The following is a 20,341-nucleotide window of genomic DNA, read 5'->3' on the forward strand; positions in this document are numbered from 1 at the left end:
GGTTCTTGCCTCAAAGACATTTTGTCACTTTTTTTTAACGACACAGAATATCAAAGCGTTTTAGTAAAATTCTGCAAAGCCAACAGTAGTGTTGCTTTGCAGGATAAAGGGTCATGTCCCGCGGTAGTTAATTGTGTCACGGATGGAAGAACATCCGATTATACAATATTTTGTGGCTTGTATTACTTTTCTGTTGCTGTCAAAGAAACTGAATGTAATGCCATGTCTGTAATGATTTCTAAGGGAAATTATATGGTCAAATATCATGGAAATAAAAGTCTTCCTGGCAATTATATCCATCTTTGTATTTGGAATAATGCAGTGTACATTTATGTATGTAAATACATCACAAACAGGTTCTTGCTTAGGGTTTGGTATATTTAAGAAGCTGTTGTCCATTAAAATCTAACCAGTCCTGAGCTTTAAGGTCACCAAGTATCTGCTATGGCAGATTTACAGTCCAGACAAATGAGGTGATCTCACCCTCAGACAAGGAGGAATCTGTCCCTGTATTATCGTGGCCAAATATGGGCTTGGGCTCCTGACCTCACTTGTGTGCCTGTAAGTCCAAAACACTATCTTGTGAAGATGATTGCTCTATCATGGAAGAGCAACAAAGAATATCTCATTTCGATTTCAAACGCACTCAAAAAAGTGAGGTTTCTATATATATTTTGGCTGGACGTGTGCAGTCCTTATTTAACCTTCGTCCCTTGTTTATAATCGTTCCATCTGCTAAATTTGAGCTTCCGCTAACAAATAAGCTTTCCAAATTTTTTTTCCCAATGGTATGGCTCTTCCTGGAAGTGTTTGTCTAAAGAGCTCATGCTTAGCTGCTGCATACTCTCAGGTCTTGTATAAAAAGTTTCAGTCCAATAAATTACTATGTAAACAATGCCACTAGTAGGGAGACAGTGTTTCAATAGAGAGCACCATACTGCAGCTACAGATTGGGCCTGTACATCTGAAACTGATGAGACTAATATGACAACTACTACAACTACTACTGCTAATAATGATAATAACAACAACAACACTTTCTAGACTCGTCTAGCCTCTACTGACAGTTGCCTCATTTACATGTTTGGATCAGGGAGAGAGATGCAGAGCTTTGCCCTTTAGACAAAAAGTGCCTCATAATAACCTTTACATGAGTTTAAAGCAGAAAGCACCGGTTTCATTACATTGTGCCACTGTCGCCACTCGCTGTATGTCAACAAGCACCTGAGCTTGGGAGCGTTAGCGGTGACAGAGTTCCATCCAGTCTGAGTCCCTCTTCAATTTGAACGCATAAAGTCCAGCGAAAGGGCATCCAGGAATATGTTGGTTGGCTCGCCTGTGAGCTGGAAGAAACCGTTATTACAATGATTCGGAGTGATTGTTGACATATTCTCCAAAAGGTTAGGAAGGGCTGTCACTGCCATTACATGCTGCACGTTTCCAGCCAGCAGGAAAGGATTGTACCCAGAGATGCGCGCACATGTGTGTGTGTGTGTGTGTGCTTGTGCTTATACGTTAACGCATGTGGGCTTCACTTATAGGCCGTGAGAGACGACTATAGGAGCTGCGGCACTCGCTCATCCCACCGGTGATGAGAGGCTTGAAGCAGCAGGTCTGCGCTCTCATGGGATGACGGCAATGGAAAACTCCCATCAGAGACTGTTTTTCTCCACTTTTCCAGTACTACTGTTTGATTGCTTAAAGGGGCGATAGGTAGCGATCATAAGATTTCTGGCTTTCAAGCGAGTGAGCGATCGGCATATTTCAACACAACACATTTCATTCTCAAGCCAAAAAAAAAAGCAAACGACAAAGCGGTATGATTATTCCAGTACTGTGCATGGGGATATACTGTATTTTCTCTTCACTGGACATTTCTGTTGGATCTCTGCTCTAATTAGCTAGCTTACTCGTCTCTAATGTGACTTTATTGCTTATGGCAATTACAAGCTACAGTAGCTGAAGGGGATGGGGAGGGGACTGTGCCAGAGAGCAATCAGTGTTGTTGCAATTCCTACTGGTCGCCACTAGAGGTCGATAAAAGTCATAGATTACTTAATGCCCCTTTAACCCAGTTCTGAAGCTATGATGTCATCATGAACCAAAGTTTAGTCGGCATGGTGCTATTACCGTAATTGCAATCCTTTGTAATTAGGTTTTGTGGTGTTACCCAGGTAGACAACAGAATAGAATAGAATAGAATAGAATAGAAGTAAAAAAGAAATAATAGACATCAAGACCAGTGTTATTATTGAATTTTAAATTTGATCCTATACATATACCATTAGTGATAGTAGTGAACATTGTCAATATGTTGTTGTCATGGAAGTCTCTGCTTTTCAGTGAGCAATGGAGGGAAAAGAATACAAGTAAAAAAAAAGAAGAAGAAGAAGAAGAAGAAAGCAATTACATTGATTAGAGAGGCTGGGAAAGTCATCAAACAGGTCTTGGAAGATGGAGCTTAGCAGCAGACTTGATTAGGTTAAGGCCACTATTTCCTAACTGCCATCTGCTTTTAACCCTTATTTAACCAGCCATGCTCACTATAAGACCAGTGTGTTTTAGTAAAGGCCTGAGGAAACTGTGGGCTTATGATTTGATGTCTGGATGTGTTTTTGCACTGAAACCATGTTCAGTTTCACCATCATAGTATATTCTTTATAAGCCAATTAGGCCACTGCTGCTCAAGTATGCCACCACAGGCTCGTTTAGAGACTCAGTGCAATTAAGATAAGGTTTTGGCATTTAGTTGAAATCAAAAGCCTGCATGGAGCCATTTAACAGCTATGACGGGCAAAAACAAGTTATTCATCTCTGGATTCAAACCAAGTCTTCAAACACAAGTCTTGTATAATTCATCCACAAGCTGATGATCAGTTTCATAAATAACCTTGCTGACGAGTAACTGGTATAATCATAATCTGATTACAGAAATTACAGATGCTGTTAAAAATACTAAAAATGTGAGTCTGATTACTCAAATTTGAAAGATATTTAAAGGGGGAAAAAAATCAAATTACACAATTTGGTAGAATAAATTGTTCATTCTAGGTATTGATTGCTAAGTCATCCACAAGTAACTAAAGGTAATCAGATTACCATAGTGAATTTTAGTATTCCAGTAGATTACATTCCTCATTACAGTTTTCAGCAGGTGACCTTAGACCTCAGCAGCTCTGCGTTTGTTCTGCAACATGTTATATAACAGCGTGCAGCCATACGCTCACTGTTGATATCTATGTAAAGTATGCATAGGTGAGCATTGCTGAGCAGTGATCATGAATAATTCTCTGGTCAGTTCAGCGTGCAGAAAAGTTAACAAATTACCCATGAACCTTTTAATAAACGCTGACCCGGGTCGATCTGCTCGGCTGACCTTTCAGTGGCCTCGCACGAGCTTTCTGCACCGATCCTCCACCACCTCTCCCTCCCTCAGGCCCGACCTCACACCACTGGAGGTTAGCTGTCAATCAAATGTTTCCGGGCCATCCGGCGTGAATGCTTCTGGCCGCTCATATTTCTTTCATGGCCGTCGCAGACGTTGTGGCTCTTGAGGGGCGCGTTTGAAGAAGAACAGGTTCACTGCGGTGGATGTTTGTCAGAAAGCCTACAGTATATACATTTGGTACAGTGTAATGTAATCAAAGAGATAAAATGTTGCACATCTCTGCCTTCTTTAAACATGTTTGCATTTTTAGAGATGTTCTACTCTGCAAATGTAATCGCTGGCACTTGCTCTTCTGCTCTAACATCATCCAACAAGACTCTTCCGAGGTATCTTAGTTAAAGACATTTCCTACAATTAATTCTATAAGACAGGGACACAGAAATATCTATTCATGGGAGGGTGAGGTTAGTCCTAATTTTGAATCATGTTATAGAGCAGAATAATAAGTGTAAAGTGTTTAGTGGTGAGAGCAATGAGTTGTACTGCTGCCTGTGAAGAATAGAGAGATGAGCTATGAACTATCTGGGAAGTTGCCAGAATCCAGTTTAGGACTCTGTTGCACCAGAGGAGTGAAACAAGGAGGAGAGGTCACAACAAGTAGCCAAATAATATATCTTTGATCATCAAGCCAGAAAGAAAAACAAACACAGCAGTTCATTTCAATATCTTTTTCAGTGGTAGTTTTTAGCTGAATAGCACCTATGGATACATTTGTAAAACACCTCCCTAACTGTATTCAAAATCAGGTACGTTGATTGGATGGACCAAAACTTTTTTATTGCAGGTTTTGAACCAGATTGTCCTAGTAAGATATCACACAAGGGACAGTGACAGACAGTGTCCCTATGAAAAAAATGAATGCATGTTCCTATTTTCAGCAAGTGAGGCCACTCTGAGGGGGAAACTACTGCGGTTCAGCTTTCAAATCCAACATGGTCTGTTTGGTCTTTGACGCCCCCTACTGTTCATTCAAATTCTGTGATTGCCAATGACGACCATATTGCTGCCTTCAATGTCCCCTCGTAAACTTCTGATTTCGAGTTCTGAGGTCATAAATCAGACATGTAATTGATGGATCAATTCAAGAGGCATTAAGTAACCTATGGCCTTTATCGACCATTGATAGAGTCATTCTGGCGACTGGGTTGGATAGAAAATGTATAGTAAAATGCAAAAAAAAAAAAAAAAAAGCCAAACTCAACAAAAATAGATAGAATTTGTAATAGATGTAAGACACTAAAAAGAACCGAGATTTCCAGGTGGAATATCCTACTTCACATGTAAGGCTGCTATCTTGGACATCTGCTAACTTGGAGTCAGGTAGAGGCCAAAGGCAATATGCTGAATCCTTTTGGGCCTGGTTATTAATTCATTGATTTGTTTGTTTATTTATTTACTTATTTATTACAGTGTGATTAGTCTATCATACTGGATGATTTAACTACCTAAATACTGATTTAACTGCCTAAATTTCACAAATAGTAAACTGACTATTTTGTTAGCTTCGATAAACATTTATCAAAGTTACAAAAACATATAGCTACTGGATAGTAATTGTATTAGCAAGTACACTCAAACTCGCTGTCTTTTTAAGTCTATCATAACTTAAACTCACCGCTCATTCTCCTTCTATCATCTTGTAATAGGTCGGTTTCTCTTCTGCGCATGTGTCAGGTAGAGGGGCCTGAGTGGTGTTGGTTGGTGCGGAGTCCTTTGTTGGGTCGTACAAGTGCGCTGAACTCGATATTTCCGACGGCACCTGAAGGCGACATGTGGTCAGACACTCGTAGTTGTTTCGCTGAAGGCGCAGCCGCCCGGTCAGCTGACTCAACATTGTCATGTGGTGTTTGCAGGCAAGGAGATCCCAGAGAGAGTGAATAACAACCTGGGGTCCCTAACAAAATACGCCTTGGTAGTCGTCTGTTCCTGGTTTATCACATTCACGCGTCCAGCATGGCGTGGACAAAGTACCAGCTCTTCCTGGCGGGACTTATGCTCACAACTGGCTCTATAAACACATTATCGGCAAAGTAAGTAGAGGCTAATATGAGGTATCTTTGTCGTGTGTTTGTAAAGTCATTTTCACTTTCTGCTGTTGGAGAACTAGCTAGACAATAAACATAGTGTTGTAAAACGGAGCTGGGATAACGTTTGTGATTAAAATCTATATTTTCATTAACAAGAGAGCTTGTCAGCTAAATAACCTAATTATGGTAGCGTATTGCACTGTTACAAGGTGTTATTAACAGAGAATCCATTCGTAGTTCAGCTAACTTTATCTAGGTGTTAACATGTAGCTAGTTAACAATAAGCTAGTGACCCTTACACAGCCTGTGCTGACCGAGCTAGCTAGCTTTACAGAGCCGTCTGATATCAGGCTATATACTGCTGGTGGATAGGCGTTTTTATCAAACTGAAAGTGGAATGATCAGCTATGTGTATTATCTCTGTTTAGAAGCTAATCTGTGAGTAAAGACAGACATTTCTGCCTTGTTTACAGACTTGATAAGATTGCTGCCTGGAAGCAACTGTTGTTGGATTGACAGGCTTGTAAAATTGCCTTATCTAGGGTCAAAATGCTGCAGCACCCACATGAGATTCCCAAAGTTAGCTAAGGTTAGCTCCTCAAATGCACAATGCCATGATCATGAGCTATCAATATTAGAAATTCACTTTAATGGGCCGTGGCTCAGGTGTTCACGCCCAGTCAGAGGTAAGTAATGGACTGTCAGTCTTGTTTTTTGTTAGGCAATAGCTCCCGTGACAAATGAGTCACCATATATTTCAGTCTTCCCTCACTAATGTCACGACAGGGAGAGGTGGGAGGGCAACTTGCCATTTCAGCAAAACCTTTGTAAAAGTTAAGCTTTTTTACTTCTCCTATAACCTGTGATGTCAGCTCTCTACCGCCTGCCACGCAAACGTTCAGTCTAGTTGTACTTCTGCTACTCTTTGCCTTAGTATGGATTTTGTCAGCAGAACAGTAGCTATGAATAAAGCCTTAAGTACATCCTGTGCTGTTTATGTTAGTTTAAACTGTGTCATGTTTCTCACAGCAGAACAGAGAGTGTAGCAGTAGAAAGATCAGGTTTCACTACAGTCACGTAAAAGCAACCACTTCACTGTGCTGCTTCACTGGCTATAACGCCCTAAAACTGCGATCGGTTACATCACGTCAGCCTGTGCAGGCTGATAGGCTTGGTAGCAGTTCCCTCTTTCCCTCCATGCAAGATGATTATAACAAACCAACAAGCGCCATATAAACCTACTCTAATCCAAATCACAAACACAATTACCACAAATGACTGTTATCAACCAGCAAGCCCCCTTTAGTTTAGTATCAATGGGTCCCAAAGCTGTTGTATGTGAAGGAAGGGCTGTGTCATCACTTTTAAGGAGCACATCCCCTTGTCTTGCATATTGACCCAGACGGGACGCTCACATGCCAGTCATGCTTCTGCTGATTGTCTGGCTATAAAAGTCAATGGATTACACAGGCTGAGTAAGGCACTCGCTAACCTGTCTGACTGCACAGTGTTTTACATGAGGGCAAAATGAAACCAGTGTGTTTGATTGTGCAGAACATCCATAATGAAATCTTAATAATGTCTTCTTGTCTGGCAGATGGGCGGACATGTTCACGGCTAGGGGCTGCCGCGATGACCCTGAACACACTTTCTCTCACCCATTTGTACAGGTAATGCTCTCTCCTGAAAAAAATGTTGCATTTGACAGTGTTCTGTATCATGTGTATCATCGTTATTATTATTATTCTTTCACTGAGCACCACATTGGAAATATGGGTTAGCATCTGGGACATGCACGTGTTTGGATTTTCTATACGTATTTCTGCCCAAAGAAAATCAAATCAAATCAAATCAAAGTTTGGATCTGTTTTCCCTCTCTGTCTGTCCCTCTCTGTGTCTTCCCCCCATGCTCCCTGCCCAGGCGGTGGGGATGTTCCTGGGCGAGTTCAGCTGTCTAGCGGTCTTCTACATCTTGCTCTGCCACGACAGACGTAGGCCAGAGCCCAGGATGAACGCAGGCCAGAGCTTCAACCCACTCCTCTTCCTCCCCCCTGCCATGTGTGACATGACCGGGACCTCCATCATGTATGTTGGTAAGTGACCATTGCAGGTATCTATTGCTTTGTTTTTTCATTGTGAGCTAAACCTAAGAAAAATAGTTTTATCCTGGATGCAGAAAACTGCCCACTGTGTATGTGTCCAATGAAACTCTTTGCTGTTTCCAGCTCTCAGCATGACGAGCGCCTCCAGCTTCCAGATGCTGCGAGGAGCCGTCATCGTCTTCACCGGTCTGCTGTCTGTGGCTTTCCTGGGCCGCCGCCTGGTGGCCAGCCAGTGGCTCGGCATCCTGATCACCATCATGGGCCTGGTGGTGGTGGGCCTGGCCGACTTCCTCAGCGGGTACAAGAACACGCACAAGCTCAGCGACATCATCACTGGTATGGGAGTGGATTTCCATTCAGATCTGCGACAGTAGTCTGACTTTGGATAGGACTAATTTGGAGAAAAAGACATGATTTTCCTCTAAAACAAAATAAAGTGTAGTCCTAATGTTGGTTAATGCTTTGATTAGGATAAAATATCTTTTTTAACCCAAGCAAACCTGTACTTGAACCATCATGACCAAAACAGAATGGATAATGAGATGAAAAAATAAATTACCTCCAAGCACCACTGCAACATGAAACTTTACAGCAAATACTGTATGACAAAGTCCAATTTTTTTTCTCTTCTAAAGCATGTAGTATTGCATTAGCAGCTAAGTATGCACCACTACTCTGTTTTGCCCTGCAGGAGACCTTCTGATCATCTTGGCTCAGATCATTGTTGCTGTGCAGATGGTCCTGGAGGAAAAGTTCGTCTACAAACATGATGTTCATCCTCTTCGGGCCGTGGGCACTGAAGGTACGGTGAACGTTCATTTGCAATTACATTTAACATTTAACATTTCAGGCATTTAGCTGACACTTTTAACTAGAGCAACTTAAACTAAAGGAAAAATCCACCCTATAAGACTTCAACACTGTTATAAAGTCTAATGTAATAATGTAATGTAATCTGATCTAATCTAATCTAACATTGTTGAAAACAAAGCAATGTACTTTGCATTCCTGCGTCCATTTTGTTGTTTGGAGGTGTATTCTGATTCCCGTGATAACTGGCCAAATGTAGATGACATGATGTGATGCTGAGAGAGCGCAACTTTTCTGAAGAAAATGTTTCAGCGATCTAAAACATCGTCAGGTTTTGGTGTCAGTCTCTCAGAATCAAAGAGCGAGGGCTTCTTTCTAGAGCCACCATTTTGCACCAAGAGACGTTCAACAATCACAGAGGGAGGGATCCATTGTAGAAGAGGAAGAGATACCAGTTTCTCCACCGGCAGTAGCTTCAATAGATCAGAATGCAATGCAGCATGGACATTTTGTGTTTTGAGTAAAGGGCACAACCCTTTTTTTCCTTGACTGGAAAAACTCCCACTCTTGTGTTCTTACTATCACTATCACTATTGTAGTCTCCACCTACAAGTTTTCCTATAAGTATAAAAGTAAAATTCCTGAACTGCCAATGTTACAAGAAGCCGATAATGAAGAGTTCAAAGGTCAAAACAACTCTGTCTAGAAAACAGAGTCAATCAATATGTGTCCCTTGAATCTTCATGTGCAATTTACAAGTGCTAGGAAAAGAAATAAGAGCCATGTTGATTTTTTTTTAGAATCCTTTGTTCTTGGTAATACAGCCTGTATATCAACTGTGTTACTGGAGCAATGGTGTTTGTGCAATTGTACAGTGAAGCAAATACTTTATTACCACCTTGGCATTTTGAAAAGTAGTTGGTTATTTTTCTCCACCAGATACTTTGTGTGTGCCAAGTTGTGAGTGGGAAAATTACCCTAAAATGGAAGGTTTTTAAATACTTTTCCTCTAAGTACAGTTTAGAATTGTGAAAATGACAGTCTATACCAGTGATTGCCAACCTTTTTAAGACCCCTAATTTAGTCCACACAGACCCCCATTTGATGAGATTTTGTCTCTCAGACCCAAATCTGAGAATATTTCTATTGTTAGATATGATTTTGTCCAGAATTCCCATACTATCTGTATTGTAGGTAGAGAGATAACAGTGAAACTATGATCAAAACAGTCATTCTCCTACCTTCTCTAATTGTGTTAACTTCTTGTAAATGAAATAATGAAGTTTAACAATTCATCAATTTGCTGGGGACCCCCCTGGAATTCCCTCAAGGACCCCTGGTGGTCCCCGGAACCCACGTTGAGAACCACTGGTCTATACAAAGTATTTACAGAATGGGCTTTGTAGGGGCAAATATAGAAAGAGTCTGAAGAAGTAAAATAAACAGCTGAAAACCAAAATGTTAAGGCCGCCCTGTAAGAGTGACATTAACATTCTAAACAGAAACTTCTCATATATGTTTGTTAATCCAGATAGATCATCGATCAGTGTCGTCTTTTAAATAATTTTGTAAAACAGAGTTACAGACTGACTTTTTAATCATTTGTTTTATGTGATATTTACCCATTTTATTTGTGTGACCTTGTACCTTACTGTATGTGAAGCACTGTTTTAAAGAAGTGCTGTTCAGATGAAGCTTACCGCTCTCGCTCTCTGTTCCCAGGGTTCTTTGGTTTCTTCGTCCTGTCGCTGCTGCTCATCCCCATGTTCTTCATCCCCGTGGGCAGCTTCGGCGGCAACCCCCGGCAGGTCCTGGAGGACGCGCTGGACGCCTTCTGCCAGATCGGCCACCAGCCCCTCATCCTGCTGGCGCTGCTGGGCAACACCGTCAGCATCGCCTTCTTCAACTTCGCCGGCATCAGCGTCACCAAGGAGATCAGCGCCACCACCCGCATGGTGCTGGACAGCCTGCGCACGCTGGTCATCTGGGCGGTGAGCCTGGCGCTGGGCTGGGAGACGTTCCACGGCCTGCAGGTGCTGGGCTTCGTCGTGCTGCTGGTGGGCACGGCGCTCTACAACGGACTGCACCGCCCCCTGCTGGCCAGGATGCCTTGCTGCGCGGGGATGGTGGGCGCGGAGGAGGGGGAGAGCGAGGCGGCGGAACGGGAGCGGCTGCTGGCCGACGGCAGGGTCCAGGCCGACGACGAGAGCTAAACTCGGCTCCAAACGTAAAACTTGACGGCCATGACGGCGTATCGGAGCGTCTGTCGGAGACACGGCACGTTTCCCGCAACGCTGTCAGTGACAATCTCTTTTTAAATTGTTGTGTTCACGCCTCAGATTTTAACTGACTCGCAGCCTTCACACCTTGTGGGAATATGTGGGAGTGCGCAGGCTTTCGTAAACAAACAGACGGTAGGGAGGGTGGTGTGAAGGCGTTGTATCACATACGGGTTTCCTAAGGTTTAGTTGATTCTACAGATCGACTGTTTTATTATATCCTTCTGAAACAAAGCGGAAGTAGTTTTTAGCCAGTGTCAGCAGCTGCTCCTTGACCCTTTTAGCTGTTTTTTATTGGAAGAAAAGGCTTGGACACTTTTCAGTGTTATCTATAGAGCTCAATCCACCATAGAAACCAGCACAGGTTTGTGAAAGTTATTGCCACAAAAGTTAAAAATTAATGTCAAAATCAGGTTTTGTACAGATTGGCTTACATGTGCAATAGGTGGATAATTGTCATGTTTTAGATAGTGATTTTTATATCTGTGGTACTGTATGCAATTTTTATGTGATCTCTTTTAGGTTTTAGGTTTCTTTTTTAAAATGTTGCGAACTATGATTTTGCCAAAATGGCTGGCAATGTGTAAATCATGCATTGAATGCCAATCCACTGCCTTGTGAAGGCCCTACAGACATGTGTTTTCTTCTATTCAACATTTCCTTTGTCATCTTTATTTGGAAGAAGTGCAAGGGCATTTTCTTAATTTCACTTTGGTTGAATTGTTTTGAAAAAATACTTCTGTATATTTGCTCTCAGGCATTGCTGATATTGTTGGTTTATGTTTACAGGTCAACATGTACCAAGAAGTCTGAGCTCAAAAGTATTGATAATACACTAAGTGATCTGCACTTGATATTGTAAATCTTGCTTCTCCCACCACACTCAGTTGTCTAGCTAAGAGGTTTGCTGTAACATATAATAAGAAAAAAGGGAACTGTCGTTAAATCACACATGTTGAAATGTATGTTTTTTTATTTAGACCTATACATTGAATGATGTGCTGTGAACAACATTGAATGGATGCAAGGAACAGATGAAGAGAGACGTTTTTCAAAAATACATTTCTGAAACTATCCATAAAGTCTCAAAACATTTTTGCGTTTCATCATTGAACAGACGAAGTAGACATTCATGAATTCGGGGCTGGTTGTCCTGCTGTTTTTCTTCATCCAAAGAGCCATTGTTAACCGTAGCCCATAGACTCTGTTCCACTGCTCAACAGGTTCCCACTTTCTGCCTTTTGCAAATTGCTATATCTTCAAAAATATATGAACACATTTTCAAATATCAAATAGGACCCAACCAAAGTAGTTTATTTTTTAGCAAGATTTTCAACACTGTAAAAACTCATAGTGCAATTTAGTGAAATCAATGCATCTTTATCCATTAACACAATGTATATAGATGTGTTTGTGAATTTCAACTTAAAAGTGCTAGTTATGAGCTTCATGACTTAAAATCATGAGGTCACATCTTGTGACTTAAAATTACAAGTTGAAAGAACGCCTTATAAAGCATTCACTAAACTCAACACTGTTAGTTTATTAGCAGACTTCCCAGTATGCATTGCATACGGTTTAACTCTCCAGAAACTCTTCCTTCTTCTGGTTTAAATGAATTTACAGGATAGAGACTTGATATGTATGTATATTTGGTGAATCATAGGTCAATTTCTGATAAAAAAAAACAACAAAACATGATAAAATCTACTATCTATCTTATCTATGTATCTGGGAATTCACAATAAGTAAGTTTCTCTCTGATGCACATGGCAAATACAATCCACTACAAGTAAGTGTATTGCAGCTGCATACTATATGTTGAACTGTGTATTAATCATGTGATACAAGAGGAACTTGAACTTAACTTCAACTTGGAAACATGAATCAGCATGACTAGACATTTGTTGATTGAACTTATTGTTCTAAATTCACTCAGTTAGCTTTTCTACATTAGAACAACTAACTAATGACCTTTGACCTAACTATTCAGTACTACTCTAGTCAACTCACAATTTTAAGGCAGCAAGGAAACTTATGTTTTTAAGTTGAACTGCCTTAATATTTTTTGCAGTGCAGAAACTAAGAAAAAATACATAAAAACAGCACTCAACCAGTATTAGTATTTCTGGATTATGTCATTTGGTTTATACTAAATAGCTGGTGTGGTATTCGGTACTTGAAATTTCCACCTTTATATAGGCCTGTAGGGTTAAATTTGTTTACAGGCCCTAACAGTTGCTTCTCAATGCATTATAAAGGAGTTTTTTCTGTCCAAATTGAATAAGAGGATAAATGTTCACTTCTGACCAAAGTAAGCTGTTGAAAAGAGATAAAACGGTATAAATGCTCTTCAGACTGGTTATCTGCCCCTTTCAGCTTATAGGTGCAGGTGATCAGTGTTAGTGTCAGTGTTAGTCATGCCTGTTTGGAAACTCTATCTCTGTGTTTGAATCTGAAAAGGGCACCAGTTTGTATTTTAAAAACAACAAAAAAATAGTAAATGTTAAAAAATCAAATTACATACGGCATGAATGATTGGGGGCAAATGTAAACTAGACATAGACAGAAGTAAACGGTGAAAATTATGACGAAGATTGTGATGAAGTTATGACGTGAAGTCCTGTCTTTGCAGCTGGACCAGCAAGCAGCAGCCAGTGAAGTGAACAGCCAGTGCAAGTGTCCCTTGTCAGCCGTCCCGACACAGGCAGCTGACACCTGTCTGCACTTCCTGCCCCGACCCAACATCCTCCCTAATGACCGGGCCTCTGCTTTAATGGAGGTCAAAGGTTAAGCCCGAGCCTTATGCCATCCCCAGAGATCTGTACACACTGGCTGGTACAGCTACCGACTAGATGGAGGAAACTGGGTTCATTAGCCAAATATGCACAGAATGTGTTTTTGATTGAATTAGAATCAAATTAATTAGCATCACAGTTTTGTTTATTTTATTTTATTTAAACTATTGATTGTTTACTTGGAAACAAAATCATTAATTGTCAGCTGTCTTGTGGAATTGTCATTTGATAGACCTATGTGTATAGCACCTTCTATTTGCCATTCAATATTCACACAAGGATAATATTATTTAAAAAAATATATATATTGAGTTATTTGCCTTACAGGACTGTTGGACTACCATATTCCCATATTCCTACCATATTGACTACAATATTCCTATACACCCATTGTGCCACAGAGCAGGGGAAGTCACAGGGACCTTAAATCATGTGTGAAATATGTTTTAAAGTTGTGTCGACTATATAGTATAGTTTATACTTCTTATAGACTGTGTAATTCCAATCATTTATGAGAAAAACACTGTGCAAAACATATGTCCAAAAGCCAATGGATCCACATATTTCAGAGCCCTTCTCTTTTTTCTATTGGTTTTATATAACAAATGGCCACTAGATGGCAGCGTTTTGCTAAAAGTTGAAAAAAGAAGCTTCTTTTTTATGTGCGGCTTTGATAATGGGCTGCTACCTTGCTGATGTACTGAGGAATGAAGTATTAAATGATATTGTCCACAGTAACATTTAGTTAATATAGTGGGATGGATTCATTGCAAATAAACTCCACTTGAAATTGTAATAAAAATGAATAAATACAAAAAAAAAAAAAAAGATAGGCCTACACAACCCCTTGTGAAAAAGAATTACTGCAATCCTAAATATTTTTTTAAAATGTACTACAAAATCTCACTGCATAGCTATAAACTATATAGGTATAATATCCTAGTTGACTTATAGTAGATTATAGGAATATTATAGTGATGGCATAGGAGATAGAAAATACCACCAAGAACGATAAGGTCTCTGTAAACTCACTATTGAAACACTATAAAGCCACATTAATTGTATAGGAATATTATAGTGATTTTTCGTTAGGGACAGTTTGACTAAATTTAAGAGGCGAGTGTTTTTTTTTTTAAACAAAATCAAATAGTTTATGCAACAATTTGGGCTAAAAAAATATATATAATTCACGTGGACTTTCCTACACAAAGTCTCTGTATAAGAAACGTGATGCTGCTGCTAGTGCAGCTACAGCTTGCCTAAGCCCACAGTATAGGCGGTGACGTGAAAAAAAAACCTGTTATGAAATTCAGTTTACATTAAAACGAAAAATGACATGCAAGGCGCTCCTGGGACGGGCTGGAAAAACTATTTCGGTAGCGTGTTTTCCTCGACAAAGCTGTCCCGGGAGGAACGGCCCGGCCTCCCGTGAGAGAAACCCACCGAGTGAAAGTGAAGGAGGCAAACTGTGCTGCTGTTTACTCATGAAACCCCACAGCAAAAATAGCTCCGCACGTAACTAAAATAATATCAAGAAATCTGGTTTATTAATATTCTAGAATACACTCAGAAACCCAAGATTTCTGCAGACTATATCACCGAAATGAAGATAAATAATTAAAAAAAATAGTAAATAAATGTATATATGTGAGAGTTGTGGATTGAGAAATTATCATAGACTAGTGGCATTAAGAAAATATTACTCTGACAAATATCAGATGATTTCAAAACACTTTGATATCAATCATCTTTTCATTGTTATTGTTAATTCTAGAAAAAGTCCTATTTTTTGCTCTAATTCAATTCCTTTTTATTCAAGGCTCAAATATTAAACAGAACTTTTATATGGAGGCAGGTTATTGAATTCGATACAGAATAATTATGTTCCCCTTGCTCGATTAAAAATGTCAAAATTTGATATAATCTAACCATCTTGGCGTCTTTGATGCTGTGTAATTTTATATCTGTGCTCGATTCATCAGTCAAGTTTAAGTTTGTCACATTAAATCTCCGCTTTGCACCTCCAGACCTGCTGGTGTTTGGAGTCCTCCGCTGATGAATCGTGTCCTCCTGCGCATTTTTTCCACCGTTGTGTTAATACAGCGGCGAATTGACTGGGCCGAGTATAAATAATAACTGAAGCTTCAATGTGAGGCGCTCTGCTCTGCCTCAGGCTGCTCCAAACAAGCACACACTTGATCTCTCTCAATACCACCGGCCTGTCTGCAGCCGTGTATTTCCTCGGGTTGTCATTATGTGAAATATACAGTAGAAGTTATTAGAAGTCACTTTAAGCCTGTAAGTCTGAGCTCTAACTGGACTTGCGCTTCACTCTCGATATGGAGATGTTTTAACCAGGTTTGAGCACTGCAAAAATATTCAACTAAATGGTTTAACGCGCCATTTAGCCTAATATAATATTGAGTCTGAAAATCTCATTTTTTTCTCAGAGCAGGTGGAAAAATCGGCCAGTGGAGTGACGTTCCCAATGCAGAGCGGCTTGTTTCACTATTTTGTGATGATTCAAGTGTCATTTTCTCGATGCAAGTGCCTTCAAATTCCTGAATCAATTGAAATTACATATGGAACACGTGGAGCTTTAAGGCTGAATATGACAGTAAAGGACTTGGGTATTTTTTTTTTTTTGCAGTGCGGTCACCTTTACGCACAGCGCCGCTCCTCGTGGCAGCTCGCCACGGCCCTGGAGGAGAAGCAGTAGGCCTAATGGTTTGTTATTATGACCTTTTGTGTTTCCATTAGTCTCGTCTCCTATTTAGCACGGCGCGCCCGGCACTGCTTACGCGATTTATCCGTGTGTACATTTGCGCATCGGAGCTGTAGAGGGCCTTGAACCGCCTCACAAGAGGCGCGCGGAAGGGCGACTTTAATCTGTTTTAATGTAAACAGACGGGTTTGCTCATAGGTACCGAGTCACCGTCATATTTAAAAGCTTCCATGAAAGCGGCCCTCAGGTTGTTTAGAGCAGAGGGCAGGCCGGGGTGAGTGTGATTAGTCTACCACTCCACTGTCCAGCTAATGACCACTTAATGTTTTAGCCTGTCTGTGCACTGCAACGCGTAAAACCTATTACCACAAAAGGAAAAATAGTCCTTACTCTGCTATATTCACTCATTCTGCTACACAGGATATTGTTAAGGCAACTATAGTCTATGTCGAGTGGATTCATTTCACATATGGCCTCCATCCCTATGAGTCGAAACACCAGTTTGCTATCAAAAGTTGGAACTTGCTTTAATTGAAGTAAAATAAAAATATAATGTCTTTTCGGTTATTAATCCGTTGAGACAAGTTTTACAATCATCCCACAAATCCTGCAAAATCGTCAGTGTTAACTGAACTAACTGAACTGTAAAAATCAACATGATGCCAGTAGGCCTATTTATGTAAGTTATGAATGGACAAACAACTCTCCAATCGGCACTAGCAAACTCAAAATAATTGTCACTGAAAAATTAAATGTAGGCTATTTATTAAATACACTGTGCAGAAATCATTTTGTAGAAAGCCTGTTCCGAAACAGTCACGCTTAACAGCTTTGATTAACTGCATGGGATGAACTTTAATGTGTGTTGGAAATCTATGAATCTCCATATTTCCCCATGATCAGAATTATGAAATCTGAATTGATGTTTGTGATGATCTCTGTCTCCACTGATGGACAGCTGCTATAACAATCAAACAGCTCCGGGGATTCAATGATGTTACCATCAGGAATGGAGGAAAAATAGTTTTCAGATTTACAAAATTAAAGACTGCCTGTCTGTCTGTCTCTGTACTTATTCCTATATTATATGGTCGCTGCACAACAGATACTCTATCTATCTATCTATCTATCTATCTATCTTTTTTATTTGTAAATGTTTAGTTTTATATTTATTTTGTTGCTTAGACAAATCAGAATGAAAACTACATTTAAAATAAATAAATAAATCAATAAAAATAGAGAACAAGAAGCGGATTGGTCACTGGGGGGAGCTGCTTGTACATTTAGTGCGTTCACATGCTCAATATTCTGATATCATTTGGAATAATCAAGTATGTAGTTTAAGAGTTGCCTTATATAATAACCTGGATAATAACTATATAATAACCTATAAGTCTTCTATACGTTCATATTATTATTATTACATCCCAATTATGATAAATAAATATATAGACCTAATATATAAGCCAGAACACTTTTTCTTACTTTCTTATTTACTGATGCTTTTTGTAGTGTGTATGAGGTCAGTTTCCATGGCAACATCCATTATATTCAGTTTATTCACATAGTACACGGGGATTTTCATGATGAGAATATGAGGATGCATAAACAGCTTATCCAGAATAAGACCTTGACCTGAGATATAAGATAAGATCATGGGAGAAAGATATTTGTAATATGCTTTAGGCTGGATTTTACCACACAGAATGTATTGAGCCAATCGCTTTCCACAGAAAGACCAACAAGAGCATGAAAGAACACAGAGACAGGCAGTCAGTGTCAGGCTTTGACATTTAACCTCATGCCTTTCAATTGAGAATCATTTGAGTTCATCTCAGCCAGAGGGAACGCAGTGTTGGAAACATGTGGGACGTATTTGGGGTCACATAAACGGGACAGTCTTGTTTTGAATTGACTTTAGACACATCCCTTAGTTCTCTTTTTTCTCTCCCTCTCTCTGTGGAAATGATGGCAGCGTGCCATACAGAAGGCTGTGTACAATGGCCCAGGTCCCATTAAATCTGCGAAAGTTCCTTCCTGAGGCAAACATTGCCAGAAATAGTAATCTTGGCTCGGGCTCGGAGTTTTACAGAGGGGAGCAATAATTCTCGGTTTAATAATGGAAATCATTTAATTCTGTCCAGCCTCTGATCCAAGAGAGCTACAGGCAGAGGGGCTCATTCAGTTTTCCTCCGCCTGATAAGGCTTCCTGAAAAACACACAGCGAGCAATCAAGCAGCAACAATAGGCTCCGCCAAGCGCTGAACTTCAGGTAGTCAACAGTGCGCCGGGCGGCTTTGTTTTCAGCCCGCACTGGGCATGTGACTCCTGTACAGTCTGACATTTCATTTTCAGCTTGTTTGTTTTAGCTCTGATTAGCAGCAGAGTGTATGGAAGGTTCAGTCAAGGCAATGTGTAAAGGACAACATCCTGTTCTCTTGTAAACCAGCTGGACTGCTATAGAAAAGAGGGATGCACTCATTTCAGGTTTGAAATATACTGTACCAAGCGTCTGTTTTTGGGCCGCTATAGCCAGATATAAGAGTCACTGGAACTGGCTTTTGTCCCACCTCTAATCGGCTCCACAGAGAAGGATTTGGAAAAGGTGAAGTAAGGTGACTCTAACAGCACCCAGGGGGATTTTCTGGGTGAAGAAGTCATTTTCTCTGAGTCTTTAGATTTGATTTGTGGGCAAATTTGTGCTTTTTAGAATAAGCAATTTTCAGAAGGCTACCTGAACTTCTGCATGGCTCTGCAGTGAAGTCTGAGAAAACCAGAAGGGGTCCATATGGTTCCTCTATATTCTCAAGTTTCAAGTTTATAGCTGTGTGCATTTAAAAAATACAGTTTGTAGAGTAAGACAATGAAAAGCTTGTGCCTTGGCTGTCTCCCCTTCAGAAAAATAGTGCAAATATTCATGTAAAATTACACTGCATTCAAAGGACAATAAAAACAAGAGAACAATAATTGCATAAAAGACCTAAAGGGGCATTAAAAGGACAATTTAAAAAAAAAAAATGTGCTAGTGTGTATATACCATAATATAACACATCTGTGTGTGAAAGTTCAGTCACTCTATGATTCGTTATATTATATATTATTTCTTATAGATTAGCAGTGGGAAAATGACAGGCTGTACAGTGGTAAATCCCAACTGTGACTACTACTATCTTTAGGAGAAAGTTGTTCATGTTATAAAATAGAGAAAGGATGAGTCCTGGGCCACAAGAATGTGCCACATGTCTAATGTAAAATTGATTCTACTTTTTTTTTTTGTTTTTTTTTGTGTTTTTTTAACCTGTGTGTGTGAGAGAGAGAGTGTGTGTGTGTGTGTGTGTGTGTGTGTGTGTGTGTGTGCGGACATTCAGTAGGTCTATGTAAAGAGTCTAATGCAGCAGATGTTTTTTTCCTCCAATCTAGACAAACCTTTATTCCCTTTTGGGCTTGTAAAATCAAACACAGCGTCACTGATGTAGTTGTAAATAAAAAGGTGGGTAAACTCTAATTGAAATAGTATTCCGGCACAACTTTTCCACTAACAAGGTGCTTAGAATAAACAGGTAACACTGGGAAAGAGGAAATCCCGGCAACACTTGCATTCGTCCAAAACGTAATTTTTACTAAGAAACCTTGCTGTGTTGTTGGAATTTCCTCCTTTTTGGTAAACTACAATTCCCATGATCCCCAATCAGCGATAAAGGAAATCTCCCACCAAAATAAACAAAACATGAATTCATTTATGTTTAATTGAAAAGAGCACTATTTTCAATTGATGACATTAACATTAATAACATTATTAATACTATGACTTTATATCATAGCTAAAAAAAAAAATTAGATTCATAACTACTCCATAAATAAAAAGGTGGTTAAACAGAATTTTTTTTGTGCCCCCCCTCACCCCTCACCCTGCCTGTCCCAGCCATGTGAACGGCGGTGTGACGGTGAAGCGGGCTGATCTCAGGCCGGCTGTTAAGGCTTCCCACTAAAAGCTCATCATCAGCACCTGAAATAACTAAGGCGTGCTGTGTCTGCCACATCCTCTTCCCTGGATTGTTTTGACTGCATGATCGAGGGCAAACGTTCTATCTCATTGCTAATTTTAACCCGGAAAAGTGTCACTCGAAAACACTATGATAGGAGGCAGCCAGG

At 40.0% G+C, this 20,341-nt stretch overlaps 1 protein-coding gene across 1 annotated transcript; it reads left to right on the forward strand.

The window, feature by feature from the left end:
* Positions 1 to 5,294: 5,294 nt before the first annotated feature.
* On the forward strand, positions 5,295 to 11,705 carry LOC139659030 (solute carrier family 35 member F6-like). Its single transcript, XM_071537239.1, has 6 exons — positions 5,295 to 5,478; positions 7,073 to 7,145; positions 7,397 to 7,568; positions 7,701 to 7,913; positions 8,269 to 8,379; positions 10,110 to 11,705. Exons 1-6 carry the CDS (start codon positions 5,402 to 5,404, stop codon positions 10,598 to 10,600), a joined length of 1,137 nt encoding a protein of 378 aa, XP_071393340.1. The 5' UTR covers positions 5,295 to 5,401; the 3' UTR covers positions 10,601 to 11,705.
* Positions 11,706 to 20,341: the final 8,636 nt, after the last annotated feature.

Source organism: Centroberyx affinis, unplaced genomic scaffold (assembly GCF_046629955.1).
Source record: "Centroberyx affinis isolate AG114_WGS23_722 - 3 ecotype Tasmania unplaced genomic scaffold, CSIRO-AGI_Caff_v1 ptg002997l_1, whole genome shotgun sequence".
NCBI lineage: Eukaryota > Metazoa > Chordata > Actinopteri > Beryciformes > Berycidae > Centroberyx > Centroberyx affinis.

Coding starts and splice junctions, on each gene's coding strand:
- LOC139659030 (XM_071537239.1), top strand. CDS start 5,402: ATGGCGTGGACAAAGTACCAGCTCTTCCTGGCGGGACTTATGCTCACA. Junction 7,146..7,396: donor TCTCTCACCCATTTGTACAG/GTAATGCTCTCT, acceptor CTCCCTGCCCAG/GCGGTGGGGATGTTCCTGGG. Junction 8,380..10,109: donor TCGGGCCGTGGGCACTGAAG/GTACGGTGAACG, acceptor CTCTGTTCCCAG/GGTTCTTTGGTTTCTTCGTC.